Source organism: Hetaerina americana, unplaced genomic scaffold (genome assembly GCF_022747635.1).
Source record: "Hetaerina americana unplaced genomic scaffold, ioHetAmer1.1.p SCAF_11, whole genome shotgun sequence".
Classification (NCBI taxonomy): Eukaryota; Metazoa; Arthropoda; class Insecta; order Odonata; family Calopterygidae; genus Hetaerina; species Hetaerina americana.
The window spans coordinates 4,726,400-4,748,640 of record NW_027286181.1 but is presented as its reverse complement, the minus strand read 5'-3'; the positions used below and the strand labels follow the sequence as shown (position 1 = coordinate 4,748,640).

At 35.5% G+C, this 22,241-nt stretch overlaps 1 protein-coding gene and 1 long non-coding RNA gene across 3 annotated transcripts in view; one reads left to right on the top strand and one right to left on the bottom strand.

Annotated features, from left to right (window-relative positions):
- Positions 1 to 8,076: 8,076 nt before the first annotated feature.
- Positions 8,077 to 8,971, bottom strand: LOC139700775 (uncharacterized). Its single transcript, XR_011703888.1, has 3 exons — positions 8,880 to 8,971; positions 8,545 to 8,708; positions 8,077 to 8,458 (listed from the first exon to the last, which is right to left on the bottom strand). It is a non-coding gene; the product is annotated as an uncharacterized lncRNA (long non-coding RNA).
- Positions 8,972 to 9,255: 284 nt separating this feature from the next.
- Positions 9,256 to 22,241, top strand: part of LOC139700885 (transcription factor E2F3-like) — a 30,080-nt gene continuing 17,094 nt past the window's right edge. The window contains exons 1-5 of one of the 2 annotated variants that reach the window (XM_071599327.1): positions 9,256 to 9,285; positions 10,054 to 10,091; positions 19,434 to 19,803; positions 20,597 to 20,862; positions 22,049 to 22,223. In XM_071599327.1, coding sequence (XP_071455428.1) covers positions 19,647 to 19,803; positions 20,597 to 20,862; positions 22,049 to 22,223 — 598 coding nt within the window. In that variant the 5' untranslated portion in view covers positions 9,256 to 9,285; positions 10,054 to 10,091; positions 19,434 to 19,646. Of the gene's footprint in view, positions 9,286 to 10,053; positions 10,092 to 10,214; positions 10,248 to 19,433; positions 19,804 to 20,596; positions 20,863 to 22,048; positions 22,224 to 22,241 lie in introns of those variants that run through there. The other variant, XM_071599328.1, reaches the window with a different exon arrangement.

Here is a 22,241-nt window from a genome sequence, read left to right as displayed (position 1 = left end):
TATATGCTTTGCTTTATGTTTCAAGGATTCGGACTTTGAGTGAAGATACGAAAATAAATTGATTATTTTAACCATTTGCACTTGCAAACATACCTTGTCCATTTTTTCTTGTTAACTTTTTCCCTTTTATTTTTTTTTTAATGGTCATCTAATAATGCATAATTCATATCTTGAAAACGGGCTTGTCTTTTCCCAATTGGCTACCTACTTATTTTTCAATTACTTTTTAGGTGAAATGAAGCATTATATGCCATAATTTATTCCAGTTCGTGCCATATTAAAGAACATGAAACTTAATCCTGTGAGATTAATCTGATGCATGAGTGACCAGATAGTGTTTATAGTTCTTTGACTGTGACCTATCTGGTATTGCTGTGTTCTGGACCTTTCAACATTGTTGAGGCCTCTTGAAATGTCATTCCTGGCAGCGTCAAATATAAGAGAAAGAATTTCAGCTTTTGCATCCTCTATGCCAGTAAGCACTTCACATATGGGTGCCATATGCATGACAGTAGGCAATCTTTCCTCATCTCTCTGCAATTTGGTTTCATTTGGTAGAATTTTTTATTACTTGCCAATTTGAAATTCATTTATTGAAATTAATGTAAAAATCAAACTCATCTTTGGGAAATCTTGTTATGACCTTGTTTGTATTGGTCTGTAAATGATTGGTCAAAACTTTCATTGCTAGTAATAAAGTACCTATTGTCTTTGGAAATTATAAAGAGAAAATAAAACCATATCAAGGATTTCTCTCTGAAGGTTTTTCTTTAATCTGTAAATGTATTGATTGAATGAATTATCAGTGTTTTAATTTCTCACAGCTAGCTTACTTTTCTGGTATCTCAAGAAAATGCTAAGACTTAGTAATTTGAATCCGGTAAATGCGAAGGAATTGGTGTCACATGCGTAGATTGTAAAAATCAAATATCTAGTGTGTATGGTGAATTCAAATCTCTTACTTTGTTGTGTTGGTCTATTATGTGTTGCACCTTACCAGTACGATGAATTTTGTTTGTAGAGGTTCATTCCATTTCTGCCAAACTAATTGCTTTATAAGAGGCATGTTGTTAATCATGAAGAACACAAGAATGTATCTCTTTTATGTTGAGTAGTGTTTTTATTCTAGGATTTCCGATTCTAAGATGCCAGCTTGTTTTACTATTCATGGTTTGACTTGGCTGATACTCTGGATTGTGTAGCCTTGTAAATGAGGTTCACCTCGTGGTGGTTTATTGGCTGGTACTGGAATGACGCAATACAAAGGCTGTACTGGCCCTATTCTTATTCTGAGGTCTCTGTCATGAGCTAACGTAGGGATAACTTTAGCTAGCTGGCAGAAATATTGGAAATAATTTCATACTTACATTAGTTTTTGAAGCCACCAAAGAGGGAATATTACAGATGATGACAATACATCAGCCATATGGAATTTTTTATTTGATATTTTATCAGAAAAAGCAAGTGGATAATAGATTGTTTTTTTTTGTGTGTTGCTTTCTACGGTTGTGATTACTAGTTGTGTAAGGAAAAAACGATTTCTTATATTATTTCTTTTGTGGAACTAATTCCTTTAACCTCTCTTTATGGATTCAAATACAGCTACTTTGTGGTTTGTATTAATAATTTAGTTTTTTCCAGGAGTAACTTGTTGGAAGTGATGATTGTTCAAAGAAGTGAGCCGTGGTACTTTTTCATGACTTATTTATAAGCCTGCATTTCAATAAATCACGAGTATCGAAAGGAAATGGAGGGTTTTTTTTAGGGAAAGCAGAAGATGAAGATTCAACAGAGGGAGATAGGAGGTGGTGGGTGTTTGGATTGGAATATCTGGGCTAGAGTTTAAATGGCAATATCAAAGCTCAACATTATTAACATAATTTGGTAGTTGACTGTTCAAGGTAGGTTTTGTATTACACCAACTTTATATTTGTCAACCAAAAATCCTAAACTACAATAGACCCTTCCCAAACCGCATTCATTCTACCTCTCTTAACCATGGGTTAGATGAAAGAAAGCATTGCCACAGTCTTAATCTCACCCAAATAAAGCTGAATTATTATCATTATCAATTCTCTCCGACATTCCCATTTTTTTCCTCCGTCTTCCTCACTTACCTAAAATTCTCACCTCTATTATAGCCTTCCATATTCCATCCCCAATTAAAATTCTCTCCATCCACATTTTCCCCCTCCTTTGGATTTCCCCCCTTGTCTGGTACTTCTTTGTTTTCCTTTCCATCAATTTTACTTTTTCCTTCTTTCTTCATAGCCGTATAAAAGCCTCCAATCTATGCCCATCATCATGCTTCAATGACCAAGTTTCCATGCTCCATATCAAGGTTTTAGCAAGTTTTTTCTGAACATCCATGTTCAGTGTTGGATCGTAGTCTTCCGTGGTGTTCAGGATTCGTGGATGTCTCCATTTTTCTGTCGTCAAGCAAGACTACCAACGCAGCGGGAACCCGAAAAATGGAGACATCCACGAATCCATGTTCAGTATCCCTGCTATTGATTCCTTCCTTGTGAAAGCTACTTTGCCTAATCCAATTCTTCTTCTTACATCCCTGTCTATGTGTAAATGTTGGATGGAAGAATGGACTAAGAAGTCTCAATCCCACCTCAATAAAATCATTAAATAAATAAATTAAATATTACTTTGACCATTTTGATCTAAAATATTTCCAAGGTAAACTGTTCTTCATTCTCTAGTTTTTGCTCTTCAATTTCAATGCTCAAATTAGCCATATTTCGTCTTGAGAACCTCTTAACCTTTGTTTTGTTAACATTGATCTACATGGGGGATCAAGTTGATGTGGTGGATATCGTACTGGCTTTCCACCCTGATGGCCTGGGTTCGAATCCCGGTGTCATCGAACATTTTTCAGTGGTATCTCAATCCCTACTTGAGGTGCTTTGTGGAGGGCACTTTGAGTGCGTACACCATCCGTCAAATGGGACATTAAGCTGCGGGCCCCTTGGGACCTTTCATTAAGAGTAGGCTAATGCCAGTGCCAGGTTTCTCTCTACCCTTCATCCTTTCCTGTCCATCCATAATGGCACAAATGACCTCAGCTGTCGGTCACCTCCCCTAAATACTGCTACTAAATTGATGTACATCAACATTATTATACCAAAATTCATCATCCATCTCAGGATCAATGAAATCATGTTTTGGGGTAAGATAATTACTGTCATTTAAGTAGTATTCAACAATTGAAGTAATATTCAACTTTATAGTTAAGCATTTTCTCATTACACAAGACTCCTCATTGTGACCCCTGTTTTCATAATAATTTTGAATTCTTTTCGGACACTTCTTCTTCCCATAACTTCCTTTTCTGAGCTCAATTAACAATGAAACCTATTTTTGATATTGCCTTGCCATCTGTTTGTCTATCCATTTCTAAGTCTTCTGCAATCTTTTACACCTTGTGCCACTGAGAGCTGCCCTTCCTCTTAAGTCTCAGTTGCTCTAGTTGTTTCCACCGATCAGGTTTACTGTTGGCAGCAAATCCATATCTGCTTGCAAGATTGTTGCATTACTCTTGGTTTTTACATATTTACAATTTTGTGACCCTCAACAGCATCACTGAATGCTTCATGAAAATATTTCCGGAAGCATTTCCTCACTAGCAAAAATAAATTTGCACATCCAATAGTATCAATTTTATTATTTGGTCAAAAAAATGTCTACTTCCAGAGTCATCATATGGTCTGTATGTCATCACAGTTTTTTCTATTTAAGTTAATATAGTAATTTTTTCTTTGTGGTATTAAGTTCAAGAAGTAAGCAGAGATAGGAGTTAGAAAAAGAAGACAAGGTGACTCCAGTTTCTCAAAAATGTTTGTTATTATTATTATTTCTCCTTGTTCATAGCTGTAGTTTTTTGTTTTTATCATTAATTTTCAATTTTAAGATTTTTCCTTTAACCATCTCAATCTTCAAGAACAATCTTTTCACATCCACGTTAGTTCTTCCCCCCCCCTCCTGCTATTTTCTCCTGTTGATGCATTGGAAAGTCTTTCTTTCTGGGTTTTTAGGGTGTATGGAACTGAAATAAAATTCTTTGAATATTTGCAGCACCAAAAAAGCTCTCACTAAATTTTTGTGATATGAAAGCCAATTCTTCCTGGAAATTAAAGGTTGGTGATAGCTCGTCACATTTCAAAGAGCTCCATTTACTGAAATAAATAGTCCCGAGGGACTATTATTGTACTTTGTCTTGTCTTGTGGCATTGAAATAACACATTGAATTATGGGCTCTTGATAATTGAAAAGGGGGATTATTTTGATAAACTTACTAGAATGTTAATGAAATATGGGCAAGGAGATGAAAAAGTAAGCAAATACTCGCCAAATAGTTGTTGGTAGCATTTGAAGTATATAATGAATGATTTTATTCTCAAAAAGCAAAAAAGCAGTGTTTTAAAGTATATATTTTCACATTATAGTTTTAAGGTGAAACTTCAGCATACCAAGATAAGCATGTGTCATTTGAACATGGTAAGATGGGTGTTTGTTGAGTGGAATATATTGTGAGGAATGAGTTGGTCATGTAAGAATGTAGCTTGATGCACCAGTCCAAAAAGTATAAGGTGTATTATGCTAGTTTGGTCATGCTGAAGGAATAGACAAATGTCAAAACACCAAACAGTTCAGATATGAGATAACAGTAAATGATCAGAGGGGAAGGTGCATACTGAGAAGGCCATGGATCAATATGATCGAAGAGACCTTCATGACTAGGAATATTAAAAGTCTCATAAGTATAAGAGCATTTATGAAGCAATGTATATGAATGCAACAGGCCCAAGAAACTTGCACCAACAGGGCAGTATGTAATAAATTAGTAGAGAAGAGTATGTTTCATAGCAAAAGCTAAAAATATTAACTTTTCCAGCCCTGAAATGGTGTGAAGTATATGTCAGTATGGAGCCTCCAAAGATGTGCTTATTCAGCAAATAAATACTAATTCAATGAATTTTCCATTTCAATCCAAGGAGACATGGTAAATGACTTTATTTTTTTCTTTAGTCAATTAGTGGGTCGCGGCAGTCCAGGGGGAGAGCATTGGACTACTGACAGGAGTTCATGGGTTCGATTCCTGGGCAAGCCTCGCTTGGCACCATCAGTTCCACCCAAGCTGTGATTTTTCGTGTACCAGATCTTTCTGTGAAACCATAACCGGCCCAGGGAAAGGCACTGGCCCTCCTACCCTGATGCGTGAATTTCACACTTCATTGGGCTTACTAGTATTGGGTGAATCTACGATCACCTACCAAACCCACCTTCAGGTTGATTACTGTGTTTATGGTTTTTTATGTAATCCTTATCCCATACAGCTTTCTAGTCCATCATTTTCTACAACTCGTTTCTCTATTATCAATGCCTAGTCATCTGCGTATTTTGTTCTATCTCCCTCCTGTCACCGCTAGCCCAGTCAATCCTTCCAAGTTTCTATTAGTTTGTCCCTGTGTATGCAGAATACAATTGGGGACATAGAATTTTTTTCACATACCCATTCCAATATTTGAATCATCCTTCTCCAAGCTCACCACTCTTTTCTGTCTTGAATACAGATGCTTTATTAACTATTTACCTTCCTGTCCAATACACATTTCTTTTATGATCTGCTATATGTCATAATTCACCCAATAAAATGTATTTTTGTTGTCAATATTGTAGATGTATATTTTTCAGTAAACCTCAAACACTCATTTCATCATCATGCTCTTTCATCTCTCATTCTCCTTCTCGCCTAAATTCAAACTGTTCATCACTCAAGTTTATCTCTTATCATTCTATTTTGCAGAGTCTCTTTAATCAGACTGAGTGCAGTGTTATGGATTTAGTCCAGTTTTTCAGCCTCCTTCTGCTCCTCCACTGACATTTCAACCCTTCTTGTCTTCCTTCGCAGCCCATTATTCAGCTTCCAGCACTACCCCCCAAGTTCTCTACTACCATGTTTCTATTTTGTATCATTTCCCAAGTGATTCATCACTTCTTTTTCTTCCTACTTCTCCCTGGACCTATTTCTGTTACATCTGTAATGATACCGTAAAATCATTCTTTCTTAATACACTTGTTTTCTTTTAGGGTCCAAAATTTTTCTTCTAAGATTTTGGTAAATTAAGTAACTTTATATTTTTGGCCCTTTGCTACTATATTTTTACTCTTACATATTTAGGCTTCATCTTAGGGTGTACAGTCAGTAAGTTATTATTTTTCATAGCTAACTTTTCTATCTCCTGCATCAGTATACCATCTTCTTATGAGTCTATTCCTATAAATGAACAAATATTAGCACTTTTCCACTAGATATTTATGAAATCCATGACTGGTTTTGATGTACTATGTCATCTTTAGGTGAAGATGATATGGTACATCAAAACTGATCGCTGATTAAAATATCTGGTGGAAAAGCCACTATTTGCTCATTATTACATTCGAATTCCACCACATCATACCTGAACTGCGTAATTTGTTTACCCCTATAATATGCAATACTGTCATTAGCTTTGACTATTACAGTCTGTTGAATGTATTGTTTTTATATTCCGGTAGTTACTACTTTCATTACTGTAGTGTGACAACACTTCCCTTCCTGAACCCACACATTTTTGCCTAAATTTATTTTCCTTATTGTGCATTCTGATAGTTTTTTGTGCTAAGTTTGCTCCTTATGAAGTTGTCCCTTGGCCAAATTTCTTTCTTACAAGCCCAGAAAACTTGCTTCTACTTCTCCATAAACTTTTTAGTAATCCTATGGAGATATTACCTATGTATACCACTGAGGCTTCTTTCCCCTTACGACTTTTTTATCTAGAGGCTGCCAAGTTATTATCTCTTGACTCGAGCCATCCATGTCTCTCTACTTAATTTCTGTTTACCAAAGCCAAGTCTAAAACTTGAGTTGATCTAATTTGGTGACTTCTTTGAATCTCCTGTTCTTAGTATCCAGGCCTGGTTTGAGCATGAAGTGTTTGGCTTTAATCCGTGAAGATGCTAGTTTTAGAACTATGTCTGTTACAGTAGACATTGCAATTTTTACAATACCCTACTTCATTGCTGTAATATGCAGTTATGGTAATTACTACAAAAAGAATTGAGTTTTTGGAGAATAAAATGGGCAGTGGATACTAATCATTTCTATACTTTTTAAATGTAACCCTAGGATTGTCACGGATTTTATATTTTAACAATAATTTTTCAGTGAGAAATAGTTTTCTGTGAAGAGTTTTGGTTAAGTATGCTATTCCTTTGTGGTTGGCACTACCCAAATTTACTTATGTGGTCGGGCATCTATCTGGTTAACTGTGGTGGTTTGTAATCTAATTGGCACTGTACATGCAATGTTTTTATATAACATTTTGCATTAGTCTTCATTAACAAATCCAAGTCTTAAATTCATCCTCATCTCAGGTGGGATAAATAGTAATATTACTACCATTATAAACATTGCATTGATCCTGTCTTTAGTATTAACTATTGAGATTAATGCTCACCTTACTAAAATTGAATTGGCATTTTATTTAATATATTACTTCACCTGTAGCATCTTTGGAAAATGTTTAGGGAGTAATTTCAGCAAACTTATCAAATCAGCATGGATATATTGTATGGAAGTTAGCAATGTTTTAACACCATGTGTTCAAAGAAATGCTACCTTGATGTTAATTTTTTAAGATAAATTAATTAAAGGTTGGCTGAGTAACACTGGTGTTTTACTTTCATACTCTCCAGGCTTTCAACAACGTATACAGAAAATCTTTCATTTTCAGTGATCAAGAAGAACTTTCGACCACTTCAATTCAGCGACGTATGCAAATGTTGTATCATGGAGGATGTTAAGGTAAATCCAGTATTGAAAAAAATTGAATCCAAGCAGTAACTCATTTGAAATTGAAGTACTTAGCTGGTACCATTAGAATCTTAAGTTTAGAAAAACTTGAGATAAGTAAGTCTGAAGATTACCGTCGAATAACTCCAACATCATCTTACTTTATTTAAAAATGTTGCCACTACCATTTTGAAAGCATTAATTTCAGCGGGATAACAATTGAAATAGCAGTGCTCTCCAAACAATTTATATGCTGTATACCACAATATACTACACACATGGTTTATGTATTCCGGCGATAGTTTAATTCTGCCAGCATCTCGGAATATAATTGTATGGTACTGTCAAGTTTCTTAATAATTAATACAAAGTTAAACAGGTCACTTAAGGACGTTTCTGGATTGTTGCATATCATAGCTATCCCTTCACTCAAATAAATTTCCTTCTGTTCCTTTAGCCTCTCAATATCACCATCGACTAAAGCGTGAACTGCTTCCAATCCGGATTGAGGACGATCTGTATCCATATTTCGACACGAATACAACTTGTCCAGTTAATTAGAAGACCTTCGAAGGGTTTTTACTTATTTTTCACTTTAAATTGGCTGAGTAGTTTCTACAAAGAAATTAAGCTTATTATTTTAAGTCAAGTGCCGAATGTCGATATGCATTTGGAATGTTTTGAAATTCTGATAAGCTTACCTTAATCTTATGATTTTTCCAATATGGCAAATCATTGGCGTATGACATCTTTCAAGTGGATTAAGAGTACTTGCTGTTCCATATCTCCGAAGTAGTTTATTGGAGAATGCGTAATAATGTGCAGAAGCTACAAAATATTTCCAATCCACCGAAGCTTTGCTTACCTTTCAGGTAGTTTTGATTGGAAATACAGAAATGTATGTGTATTTGTTATCTTTCGTTTATGGTTACAATAAGCTATTAATAGGTAAGAGCGAAGGAATGCCTTCATAGGTGAAGCGACACATTAAACTAAATATGAAAACCATGCGAAGATAGTTTATGGCCTGACTCACCATACTTCTAGGCCACGATAGGAAAATCCATTGCTCTCATATTTACGTATATGGCATAAGTTTGAAATCCGAACGTAAACATACCATTCGTAACTACATTACTGACATCTGGTGGACAAAATTTGTGAACCCGCAGTATGTCACAGGACTATTTCCAGTCTACCTTTAATTTTATTTGAAAGCAGGGATATTTAATTTACTCTTATCGAGCACAAAATGCGTTTTGTTTCTCGCAATTTCAATTTAACTAGTATTTACCCGACCTATACTCCAAAACATGAAGATATATCAGTGTTATGCTTGTTGCAGGGCCTTCACCGGATATACGTAATTTGCGGGAAATACAAGTTCGCGCCACTCATTGTTGCTACTGGCTGCTTGAGCAGATGGCAGGGACCACGCATAGGTGAGTGTAGGCTGTCTTGTGGCATCTTAGGTCATTTGTTGTGTAATATGAGTTACTTAGTATCACATTATAGAATGATGCGTGCTTCAATTATTTCGATTTTTGTAATTTTGTTGATAAATGGGCCCGTGGAATAGGTTAATGCTGCCTTGAAATGTGTACCACTTCGTGAGCATTTACCCGCGGCTTGGAGTGAAATCGTGAAACAAAAGACTACGATGATTTCATAGAAATATCTTAATTATTAGCTATAAAGTAGTTTGTTGATGTGTTTTGAATGATCATTTGATTCGCAAAGTTAATTAATCATCCTCTGCCGACGGTATTTGTGGATGAAATCTGGAGATGATCGCAGCGCTGATGACTCTGTTGAGGACGCCAGATAGTAAAATTGCGAATGAATGTAAGCATATATTTCAGCTAGTAGTCCTACGGGGCTTGGTAAACCATCACAGATTACTACAAAATCCTCGTGGACTCGTTAGTTTTTGAGTATTGCTTGAAAATTTAAAATTAGAATACTTCCACTTATAACGTTATTTCATGAGAAAGTAGCTCGTTGAGCGTTACGTGAAATGCTCGTTTGGAGCACATGTCTGTACTATGGAAAGTGGGAGAGTTACTTAGGGAATTACTTTGTATCCATGTAATTATGTTATGCCGCCAATATAGATTGGTTAATGCACATTGTGACGTTCTACGGAGGAAAAAAGAGTAAAACACTCGATTTGTGAGAATTTTCTGTAACTAATATTTTTTACATTGCAGGTTTGGCGACTTTTGGGCCCTAAGGATCGTGATATAAGGTAAGTGACTTAGTCTCGATATGTTTGTTAGTCGGATGTATTCTTATTTTTAAGTTATTTATTACTCGCAGCTAATCGGCGTCTTTTGTCGACTGCACCCTACCTAACGGACAAGGTTTTGGACTGCACTCCTGTTTTCACTGATCGTGATTTACGGTGTGTTATTCGGATTTGTTGTGTGCCCCGCTATATTAAATCCATTTAATGATACTCCAAAACAGAAATTGTGCGATTTGTGTGTAATTCAGTCAGGTTGTTTTTATCAACATTCGCTACAATTCTGCTTATCTTTCGGCGATCGAAAACTGTTAAATATTATTTCTTGTTTCTCCATCTATGAAATCATGGTTTACTGAGGTTATTTATATTAAAATCTTCCGATAAACATTATGGTTAATAACGAAGTGCCATTGACGAATATAGTACTCTCCACCCGTAGGGCTTGGTGTAACATTGTGCCGTGAATGAATGCGCGATCAGTATTTATTAATTGAAAATTTGTGGAATTGTTTATTTCGCTAAATTGTGGAAACTCCCGAAACACTTGCGATATCGGTTTCATTGTTTTCCACCTTGCTTCCCAAGAGCTTCGAACTTGAGCGTGAAGACTTGTTCAAATGCAAAAGTATTTTCTTAAATTACTCTGCTTAAACCGGTATATTCTCTGGGCATTCGTGGTTGGTTTTCGGTCTTGAGTTAGAACCCAAACGAATACTTGCCATAAAATTAAATTCTTCATTAGGTATTGTCGGTTATTATTTTCTTTCAATGAAATTTGACCCGGTGTCCTGTTGTCTGGTGCTACTAAATGCTTAATTTAGAATAACTAGAAAATTAGGGTAAAAAATGAAGTACCTACTTCATTTTCACGAGGGCATATTAGTTTATTTTCTCGTGTTGCCCCGAGCTCCTGAATGGGCGATTCCAATGTAGTATCAGAGGCTTTTTTTGCTGGAAATGAGTTTTCAGAATTTTACTCTATCAACATGCGTTGATCGCAACTTTCATCCAATATATACATCCGTACTTTTGACGTAAATGCTGGTATAATATAGAACCTGCTTGGCAATAAGGACCAATGGAAAGATATTCCAGTCGGTCTTGTGCATCAAGCAAAATTCGAACACATTTCAACCCTATTATCCAGTGTTTAGTGCCACATTTTTGTTTCTAGTATTTAACCACGTGCAAATTCGGCTTTTGTACGCCGACGTGTCTTTCAAGTACCTTCTCAAGTGTCACGAGTCTGTTTCACAGCTGAGCTTACTGCATCGCCGGAATGGCAATATTTTCCTGAGGAATATCTGTAATTAAATCGTAGCATCTATTGTCTATGAACTCAGGTGCAACCTAAGTTGAGTGATTCAGTTAACGATGTTTTTAGAAACTTTTTTATTATATTAAGGGAATGCATTCGTCGAGCTCTAACTTGTCTGTATATGTTGGGAGCATGATAAAGGCCAATGTTTTCACATTCGACGAATTGTTGATAATTATAGTTACTGCCGATCTGAAAGACATGACAGTAATTACATACCCGACGTTAACTCCATGACCATTGGTTTGAATTTCAAAATGAGTTCTGTTATTTTTATATTAGAGTTAAAATGTACCTGGTGGGAAGTTTTTAGTTCACTTAACAAAGATTGTCTTATGCTTATACTCAGTGATACAGGAATAAACCACTTTCGTGCTACTAAGAGTTAATCAAACTTATTGGACCCGAATTTGAATTAATTTTTAACCTTAATATTATATTATATATTGAAATATTCTGATAAAATGTTTCGTTAATTGTGTTAATTTCAGAAAGGCCCTCGTAAAGTCCTACATCCAAGAAACTTGTATTTCTTGTACGTAAGATGTGGTAGCTTTTTGTTCTGTAATACTCTCATAGCTTGAACACATCAACATTCAGAATTGACATAAAGTGTCGCAAATGATTAAAGATTGAATGATCAAACTACTTTGCCAATTAACCCTGGCAAGAGGAATGAAAATTCCTTTGGTAATACTAATTGAAACATACTCTTTGGTAGTACTTAGCCAAAATTGTTCTGAAGGCAGTAGTAGATAGAGAAAAAAATGCTAAGTGCTACGGAATAAGATGCAGAGCATAACTGTCATATGCTGAGCAGGTGATGGCCTTAGGATATCAAGAAGAGATAAGACTAGATAATGGTTTTTAGTTAGCATTCATAACATCAGCTGATTGTGTACTAGAATTTTGAAGTTTGACTATTTCATATCGAAAAGCTATTTAGAATTTTTAGTTGCCACCTTTTGTCAGTTAACTCTCTGTTACCATTAAAGTTGTGATGCAATCAATGGGTAAACACATGCATTAATATTTGAAGAAATTATGCCAGCCGTAACTATAGTTATAATTTTTCATTTTTTGAGTAGATAGTTCATGAGAGTTTATTTTTTATGCTTCATGACGGTGACATTGTTTATTGATCATTGACTGACCATAGTTGACCAGGTGTTTTTTCTGTATTTATTTGAAGTATTTTATCAAATATATTGCTGTTGATGGGAGAATATTAACAGACATCCACTAACTGTGTGTAGTTAGAAATGTGACATTTAAATTAAATGTATGGGCTTCATGTTCCTCCATCCATTTCCATCAGCTGCAGTTTTGTGCCCTGAAATGGAATGGTTATCCTCAAAATGCTTTTTCTTAGTTATGAAACTAGATCAGATTTTTGACGTCTTAGGAGTAAGTCAAGTGAAGTTTTGGCATCATCTAAGCGGTATGAATTGGTTCCAATGAATAGACAAGATTTGGAAAGTACTGTGACAATTAGATTTTGAAAAAAGTCTATTGAAAACATTCCATTAGAATGCATGGATAAGTTTTATGGGAAAGGAATTCGTGAAACAGGATGAGCTAAATGTGAAAAAAATGATTCAAGATATAAAATCGGTGCATGATATGTATAAAAACTCATTTCTAATAGATGCCTAAATCTTATGGTGGGGGGCTAGTAAAGGAATTCCAGGGTTGTTTGGCCAAAAGCAAGGGTAGTCTTGCTTTGGATTAAATCAACAGGCAACCTAATTCCTGCTATTAATACATATTATATGGTGTTGATGAATTGTGTGTATTAGGCATAATCTTTCATAAAGGCTTCTCAGCGTTTTAGTAAAGAAAGGAAAGTGTTAATGGGTTTAGGTTACAAGTTAAGATAGTGCTACAGGTTTAGTCGGGCACCACTTAGCATTGGTATTTATTGATTGATCTTTATTTAGTGCAATTTTTTTTTGCAAAATTTGATCAGGAAATTGATGATGTTCTCTAAGATAAGGCATTTTGGCTGTGTGATATGGTGAATTGAAGTCACCCCTTCAGCTTGTGTCAGTGAGTGATTGAAAATGTGATGACATCAACCACCTTTCATACAATGTTGTGTTTTAATGTAAATTTTGCCACCCTCTTGTGACCTTTAGGGTGACTGGGTTTTTTCGGAAACATATCCAAATGGCATATTGCTGTGGTGAACACTTCCTCATAGAGTATGCAAAATGATGATTGTGTGGGTTTTGATGTATCAATTTCAAATAAGCTGTATATTTCAGGTGTGCATACTAGAATAAAATTGGTGGCCACATTGCTGATGCAATTTTTGCATTCACGTTAATGTTGCCATCTCATTTTTAGAATCTCTGTCTTTAGATGTGTTGGATATTTGCAAAATTTATGTGCACATTGTTCTTTTTCGTGTTTTGGCTTTGCTCATTTTCTAAAAGACATTACTGAAGTGATCTCAGTGTTGAGACTTCTTGCCATCGGAACTCATACTCCGTCTTATTATTGCAATTCTTGAGTTAAGTTTTAGCTTTTGATGAAGTGTGACCTTGCTAATTTTATTGGAAAGTAATAAATATTGTGCATAAGAATTGTTCTGATTCATTGAATGTGTATTCCCAGGGTCTGCCACCAGCCTGGGAAAATTAAATGAAAATTCAGGGGAACAATGGAAATTGACATTTTTTAATAAAACTCTAGAAGTTGGTGTGGTAATCCCCCAGTGCTTTGCACCTTTCCTTGTATTTCGATTCCTGAGAGTGTGGTTGAACTTGTTATTACTTGTCCATTTCTGTGGGATTCCATTTAGTCAGATGAGGAGGGTGTTATGGAGTGGGTGGCCAAATGCCCTTACTGTTTTTATTAGAGCTGGATCTATCTTAAGGGTGAAGTAGGGGGGCACTAGGTGCATCACCCTAAGATGGATGTTGGGAGTATTATGAAACATAGTGCTTAATGTAAGGAGATCAGGTTAGCAAAAACACAGATTTGCTTCTGTGTGTGTCACCCTTGACTATTGGAACTGAGCTGTTCTGGGATGTTCGATGATTCCAAAGCCAAGTGCATGTATAATTTTATTTGAATATGCAAAATTGCTACAATTACAGATAAGTACATTAATTACAGACATTCCATGAAGTACAGCACCATACCAAAGAGAGAATTTTATTTGACAGCCAATAAAAATAAAGGCTGATAACATTCTGTACAGCCTTAAACTTCTATCTTGAAGGTGCAGTTGATTGTTATTAGTACTTATTGTGCATTGATCAGCATGCTGCGACAGCATCAGAATTTTATGCTATAACTAGCTTGCTACATCAAAATTTTTATATATCACCTTTTAGGATGGAACTGTTAGTTCTTATAGTACCAACTGCGAAGTGGCATTCATGTTGTTATTCCGTCAATTATTTGGCTGAAGATAAGTTGAGGTATGTTAACTTATTTGGCAAAACACATTCACATTAATATTGGTAATCTTCTGTTAAAGGTAGGTTTTGTATGGCCAAACACTGATAACTATGTTTCCCAGGTGCCCAGCCTTTACAAGTGTACCAGAAGTTGTTGTGTGTTCAAATGTTATTCTCGCCTGTAGAAATGTGTAATGCAAGGAAGAATTATGAGTGGTGTTAATATCACAGCTTTGATGGGGTGGACGGTCTCCATGAACAAAATGTCATGCACAAAAATAGGCAATCCATTGAATGAAGGTAGTGTTGTGTTGGACTTTGAAATACACTCAGGTTGGCCTTTTTTTAATGAGTGCCCGTAAGCATTATGATAAATTATTGGAGTGGCATTAGATGAGTTTTATACAGCGTTGAAGATATTGTGTTAATTAAGAGTAGAACATGAAAGTTTTTGTTAAGTGACAGATTTAACTGTTTTGTGTATTGCTGAATTACTGCAAAATGTATGAGATGAAAATGAAGTTGTAAGGGAAAACATAATGGTGGGTTTATCAAGAAATGGGAATATATTAAAATAAACATGAAAATAATCGGGGTCAGCTCACTTGTTTGGACAGTATTGTGGAGAAATGTGGTCTTAGTAGTAATATGAGTGTTTGGGTAAGATTTTATTCAAATGAAAGTAATTGGGGAACCGGTGGTCTCTTAGGTGGAAACTAAATGAAAATATGCAGTGTAGTGTGACATTTTTTTCATGCCTGGCCAATGAGATGGAAGTTATATTTGCAAATATAGGGAGAGACTCTATGGAGGGAAGGCTTAACAAACTGTCTAGCGTGGTAATTCATGGTTCTGAACATTTTAAGAAAAAAGAATCAGCACAAACTGAATGGTTAAGAGACATGTGCATAGTGAAAATAAGCTGTGTTAAGTTAAATCAAAAATAAGCTAAGATTTCTTGTAGATCAACTGCAAAAACTAGATGTATCAGCCATGATGCTTCCATAGCATCAATGTTTTTCCAGTTCCCTGATTTAGATGGTGTTAAGCAGGTAACAGTTTTGTTTGCGAAAGAGTGTGATATATGGTAGGTTAAGAGAGAAAGTTGCTGGGAGAAATTGAAAGTGAATTATTTAAATGGAGATTTAGATAAATGCTGCAGTTTTATACATGTAAGGAAAATGGGAAATCAAGGATAAATTTGAAGGAAGAAAAGGTGGTGTGGATTTTGACATGTAATGGAATGTTAGAGGCTGAGGTATTGAGGGACAAGGTATGCTTGGGTAAGAGTAAGTAGAAAAATATATATTTTAAAGACCAGTGTCACTTGATTTACTATGGCCAAGTGGGATGATGGTGATTTGCATCAATGAAAATCTAAAACTAGAAACTAATGGAAAAAATGTCTGTAGTAATGCTTTTACAATATAAGATATATAACCATACCTTTTGTTTTCTAGCAATCGGCTATAAAGCATTTCACAGCGAATTAACTAACCAACATGTTCCATAAAACATGAGTCGTCCTCATGCAGTTTGTGCATGGCAACAGTTTATAGTGATGAATAATGTATTCTTCAGAAGCCATTTTAGCTTTATTTAATTTGATTTTGTGAGAGTAGTACAGTATTGAATTTTTCTGAAGAAAGAATTAATATAGGAAGTTTTGGAGTCCATAATTAGGAAGTAGTTATTTTAGGAACCCATGGTTATGGGTTCTGGGGTTAACTAGTTTTTAGGTATTATTCTATACCTATAGTAGTCATTTGGCGAAACCGAAAAGTTACTTCACTGACCTAAATTTATAAAAGGTTCTAACTGTAAGAATTTAAATTCCTAGGATGAAGGGAGCAGATGGGTGGGTGAGCATAATGAGTATGGGGAGGGAGGTGAGTGAACCAGGAAAGCTATAGCCTTAGCGGTAATCCTAGAAGTTAAATTTGTTATGTAAGTTCTCCTGTTTCATTGGTAGGTTCTTAATTATTGCAGAGTAATGAGTGATCTGCGTGGCTATTATTACAAGTCTTGTAACCACAACAATGGAATTAAGCAGGTTTTGATAGTTACCTAAATGTTACAGGTTTACTGTATCTTGGAAATGCTCCTTTAATTACCTATCTACCTAGACTACATCTGTCTAGTCTTATCTAATCCTTATTGTCCCCATCTATGTCCCTTAATGATCTGCAGTTCATTCACTCATTGAAACAGCAAGTCAGTTTTGTTATTAATGGTTTAGGTTTATTAGTATGTTTGTTTGGAGGGTAAGAGGACAAACAGGCTTAATGATTGAGCAAAATGGTGTTGGCTGAGATTTTTGTTCATATATTTCATACATCAGGCGTAAACCATGAGCTTTGCCAAAACTCCCTGTAATATTGCCCCTTTCTTCTAGGCTGGATGCCCAAAAAATTGTTGACTCCTCCAAAGAGTGGCAACCTTGGATGCATGTGCACTAAGATTTTTCAACAATATCTGAAAACACTTTTTAATCAATATTTGAGATGCAAATCTTTATTTGGTCACTTTTTTGACCGTCATATCTGTGTTGGACTGTGTAGATTCACCATTTTAATTGACTGATATTTTTGGCAAGTTTTGGTTTTCTTGTCTTAAACTCTGTGAGGTAAATACCATTGCTCCAATTGCACTTTTAGTTCATTAATAGCTAACAAGTCTGCGCAGGAGCATAGATCAAGCAGTTTCACCAAGGGGAGGATGTCTCGTGAGTTTGGAGATTATCCTTTGGTGTGATTCATACAATTTTTTGTACTCCACAATTTTCAAATTGCCAACAACCCTGTCTCCATAGGTGTGCTTTTTACCTATTTTACCATCTCAGTAGTCTCTCGGGGACATGAGTCGCTCAGGATTAGTAAAAATATTGGAATGTGTGTTGGAAATTCATGATATGTGTGAACACATCATGGGTGTAAAATCCATTCCTTATTTAATTTGTAAGCAGGAATTAATATTTTACCTACGAGGTCATGCGCAAGTCCTGATCCAAACATTGTTTATATGATCTTAGCAAGATGCTGCTTTATTAACAGTTTATTATTGAAGCCAGTGGTATGATAATTTCATTGCTTAATCTTTCAGTACTTTCCAAATGGGTTTCTCATTCATTTGGAATTTGAATGTTCATCCAGCATCCTTGTTTAGTTGGTCAATATTTTCTTTCATTAAATTGTAGGTGTGAGAAGGGGTGCATCCAAGCTAATATTAGGTTAATTTGAATGCTTCCATCTTGCTACTCATTCAAAATTTTTGATTTATTGTTGACAGTGTGAGATTAATAATGGCAAGGGTTCAGATCATCACAGAACCCTGGTGGTCGATCAGCTATTTTGCTCTGTTAAATATAATTTATATTGATGTCCCCATTACTAATTAATAGTAAGAGTCAGCACTTTTCTCATGAATCGTACATGCCTAGATAAATATCCGTAAGGTAATTTATAAACTTTCTAATGCTCTCATAATTAGAAGAGGATTTATGGCCTTGAAATTTGCATTTTGGTTCTGAAAAAGTAAACATGCCTTCCGTTTTCATCTGATATTTTTATGCTACCATAGAGAATTTTCAGCATCTTGAGTAGGGCACATATAAGGGGGAGGAGTGAGTATATTTTCTGGAATATTCTCGGTTCAGTTTTCATTGTTCCTAAAATTGCATATTTCTGCATTTACTTCAACTTTTTATGTTGATATTATCGGGAAAGTATTGTTTTCATTAAATAACTCATAGGAATTTCGACATGCATTAAGCAATTTTTTTAACACATTCCAACAATTGTCTGAATTATTTGTCTAGATGTCAGTGTGTGTATAATAGTTATTTTTCTGGGAACAATAACTGAATAAAAAATATTCACATAAGCAGCATGATGTTTTATATTTGAAACCATACATAAATATTGATGGAAAGTAAATGGACTGTTTAGAATTAGCCAAAATTCATCTTCCAATATAGAGATTATTTCAGCTTTTACTTGTGCTATCACAAAAAAATCAAAACATTATTTGATGTGGCAGTACTCCATAAATGCCTTTTCAGTCTCTCAGGATGTCCAAACACTACTTAGTTTACTTACTCATTGAATATACAACTAAGCCCCCACGATACTTGGCTTGCCACTGCAATGTCATTTGAAGGTGTGTGTTAGATCATCCAACATGAATGTATAAAAAATGTAAATTTGAAAATTTATTCTACCATTAATATTATTAACTTAAATCTAGTTCTTCTAACTTATTCTTATTTTGTTGTTTTATTATTATAAAAAATAGGTTAAATTGGATGGAATTTCAACCATTAATTGCCCCAAATATAAGAGAATATCTATTGATAATTATTTGGTGCAGCTAAAACCATCTCAAATAATTCAGAGCAAAAAGCTAGATTAGATGGCTTTTAACTTTACATTACCATATTTAATTGAAGTCTTTACTACTTGAGTGACTTTTGTCATGAAATGATGTGATATTTCCTCTTTAAAATGTTGGAAGTACTCTACAAAGTTTCATTTGCTTTTAGAAGTTACATTCTCAGGGTGATACTTGGAAAACTAACAATGGAATACCCTCAACTTCTTTTTCTGTGCCCACTAGAGGTTTGGAGAGATAGTCAATCATCCGGGCATGACGACTGTCAGGCAGTCTGACGTGTCTGACAGTCAGTTGGGTTTCCTGGAGATCCCAGGAACAGGAGGTGGGAGGTGGTTTTGCTGACCATCATCCATCATCCACATGCATTGACCCTCTCCAGGAGGGCCTCGGAAGAAGATACAGGGGGGGGCTGGAGGTCTCCAGCTGGCCGACGTCATGGCTCACTCTCCCCACACAATGGTGTTTGCATCACCAGAGGGGTATTCCCCTTCAAACACAACCATCACTGCCTTTCGCTCACCAGCTTCACGATCTGTGCTGTCCATCCCGGTTAAAAGCAGATCAGCTGGAAGGCCCAGAGGACGTGGACGGGGTGGGTATTAGCTAATTATATCAAAACCATTAATCATTATCCTTTTATTTTTGTGGATACATAAATATGCATAATTTTGTTAACTAATGGGCATTGATTAATAATTTACTATGAGTTCAAGTGGCACAATATTGAATTAGCAATACATACTGAAATAGCTGATGTGCTTGTACGGTTCTTGATAAAATAGCTCAAACCAAGAAGGCACTCGTAAAGATGTGTAACTATTTCAAATAACTTGTGATTGGAAATAATGAAGCATATTCTCAAAACATTCAAATGGCGCAATGACTCTCTCCGATATCAGAGACTGAACATTGGACCAGTAAAGAATAGAAGCCTTTGAAATATCATGCTGGAGGAGATTGATGAACATTAAGTAAATCAATAGAGAGTTAGGAAAGAGGGAATTGTAAAAGAGTAGAGGAGTGAAGGGTCTCACTGAAAAATCTATGGCAAATAATTTAGATTCCTACTGTATAAAAATGTTTGAAGTCTATAAGCCTTTTCCACAAAAAAATACACGCAGACAATAAACCTGGAAGTGCAGCAACAATATAATAAATGTATTTAAAGTTCAGCACGGCTGATAAAAGTATTTACTCAGCTGCCTGTTTCATTATTGTTATGAACAGTATCATAAAGAATAGTTCCTGGTTGATAATTTCCTAATAAAAAATTTGATTTGTCCTGCTCTTTGCAAGTTAGGTACATTCTTTATGTCCAGTTAAAAGTAATACGATGATAGCTGTTGGATTGACCCCTTGTGTAATAATTTTGGTTATACCTTCAGGAGGCCATCGGAGAGGAAGAAGACCAGGTGGTTATGTTGGGTCAGTAGAAACAACACCAACTGGAGGTCGGGGGAAGACAATTAGGGGAAGTCTGAAGGCTGAAAATGCTTTGGAGCTCAATTTGGCAACACCATCCCCGACGATAAAGCTGGAACCACATGATGATGATGAGAGCCCTTCGTATGTTTTGGACCATGAGTATGGCCAAACTCCACCTACTTCGGTTGGGCGGGGTAGGCCAGTGGCTGCCTTAAGTCGCTCTGAGGTGAGGCATTGAGTTCATTAAAGAAAAAGTAATAAGGTCTGATCTGTACTTGGTAAGGGGTTTTTGTTGACAGGGGGGAATTAGTGGTTTCTTCAATGTTAAGTAAAGTTGTTTTGTCACATGTGACAAAGGGAGTTCATTGTCCTAGGCCCTGGAATTAAAGAATTTGCTAGTGTTGAGAGTAGGTCATTTCATATATATGATAAAGGAATGAGTAGAAATACAGGGTATCAAAATGAATGGCTGTTGTCTTCTATAGGTTCATTACGTCTATAGTTTGCTTTCATATTTATAAAGAAGTTTTGTTAGTCTATTTTTGAGTTAATCTGGTTAACAAATAGAGAGTTGGAATGTGCCTGAATTATGGAAATTACAGCATTCATTTTGCCATAATACCTTTGAAGTGTGAATGGAGTTAATTATAGAAATGTTGTCACGTCAGATAGATTGCAGTATCAGCTGGTTTTATGTCGTGATGCTTAGTTCTTAATAATGTAAAAAAAATCATAGTGGTAAGTTTGTAGTTAAATAGAAACTGTGCTGCGCGAGCAGTTTGATTATTTGGCATCTTGCAAATTAAATCTTTTCCATCCACACCGGCATCTTGCAGAGAATGAATTGACTCATTTCTGTCTTTTATAAATTTAACTTAAGCTCTTGATAAAGATTAACTTTCCATTTCTTTATGGCTGTAAGATTTCTCAGAGCATCTTTTGGTTTCTTAGAATTCAATTCAAAGAATAACTATAGTTTCTTCAATCCTGTATGTCCTTTGAAAATAGTGTGTATGTGGTGAGTTATATTAATATATAGATATCTCCTGATTATAAATTCTAAATTTCATAAGCATATATTAACTTAAGTTGTCTCTGATGCAAAACATGAGAGAAGACAACCTTTGGAATACAATTCAGTATATACTTTTTAAATTTGCTTTATTTGCATATAAATTTGTCCTGCATAAAAATTTTATTTTCTCGCTGTCATGTGAGCTTATTACAGCGGAGCATTCTAATTAATGCCCGAGTGATTATTCTTTTTCTGTACAAAGTTCAACAACATTTCAAAGTTTTCTATTCCTGAGAAATCTGAAGAATGCTATGTAGAGTCAGCACTTGATGATGTTGTCACATCCATTCAGGTGGATGTTTTTCAGTTAAAAATCCAAGATTATTTTGTCTCTCAGGGGGTCAAGAGGCGGCTGAATTTGGACAACTCTACTGCTGAAATAAGGACGTTTAGAACTCCCAGAGGGTCCAGGCGTCCAAGAGGGGGAGGCATATCGCCATCAACATCAGTTCCTCATATTCGCTTAGCTTCACCTTCTTCTGTCTATGACAGTCCAAGTCCAAGTACAAAAAGTAAGAATGCCAGAAGTC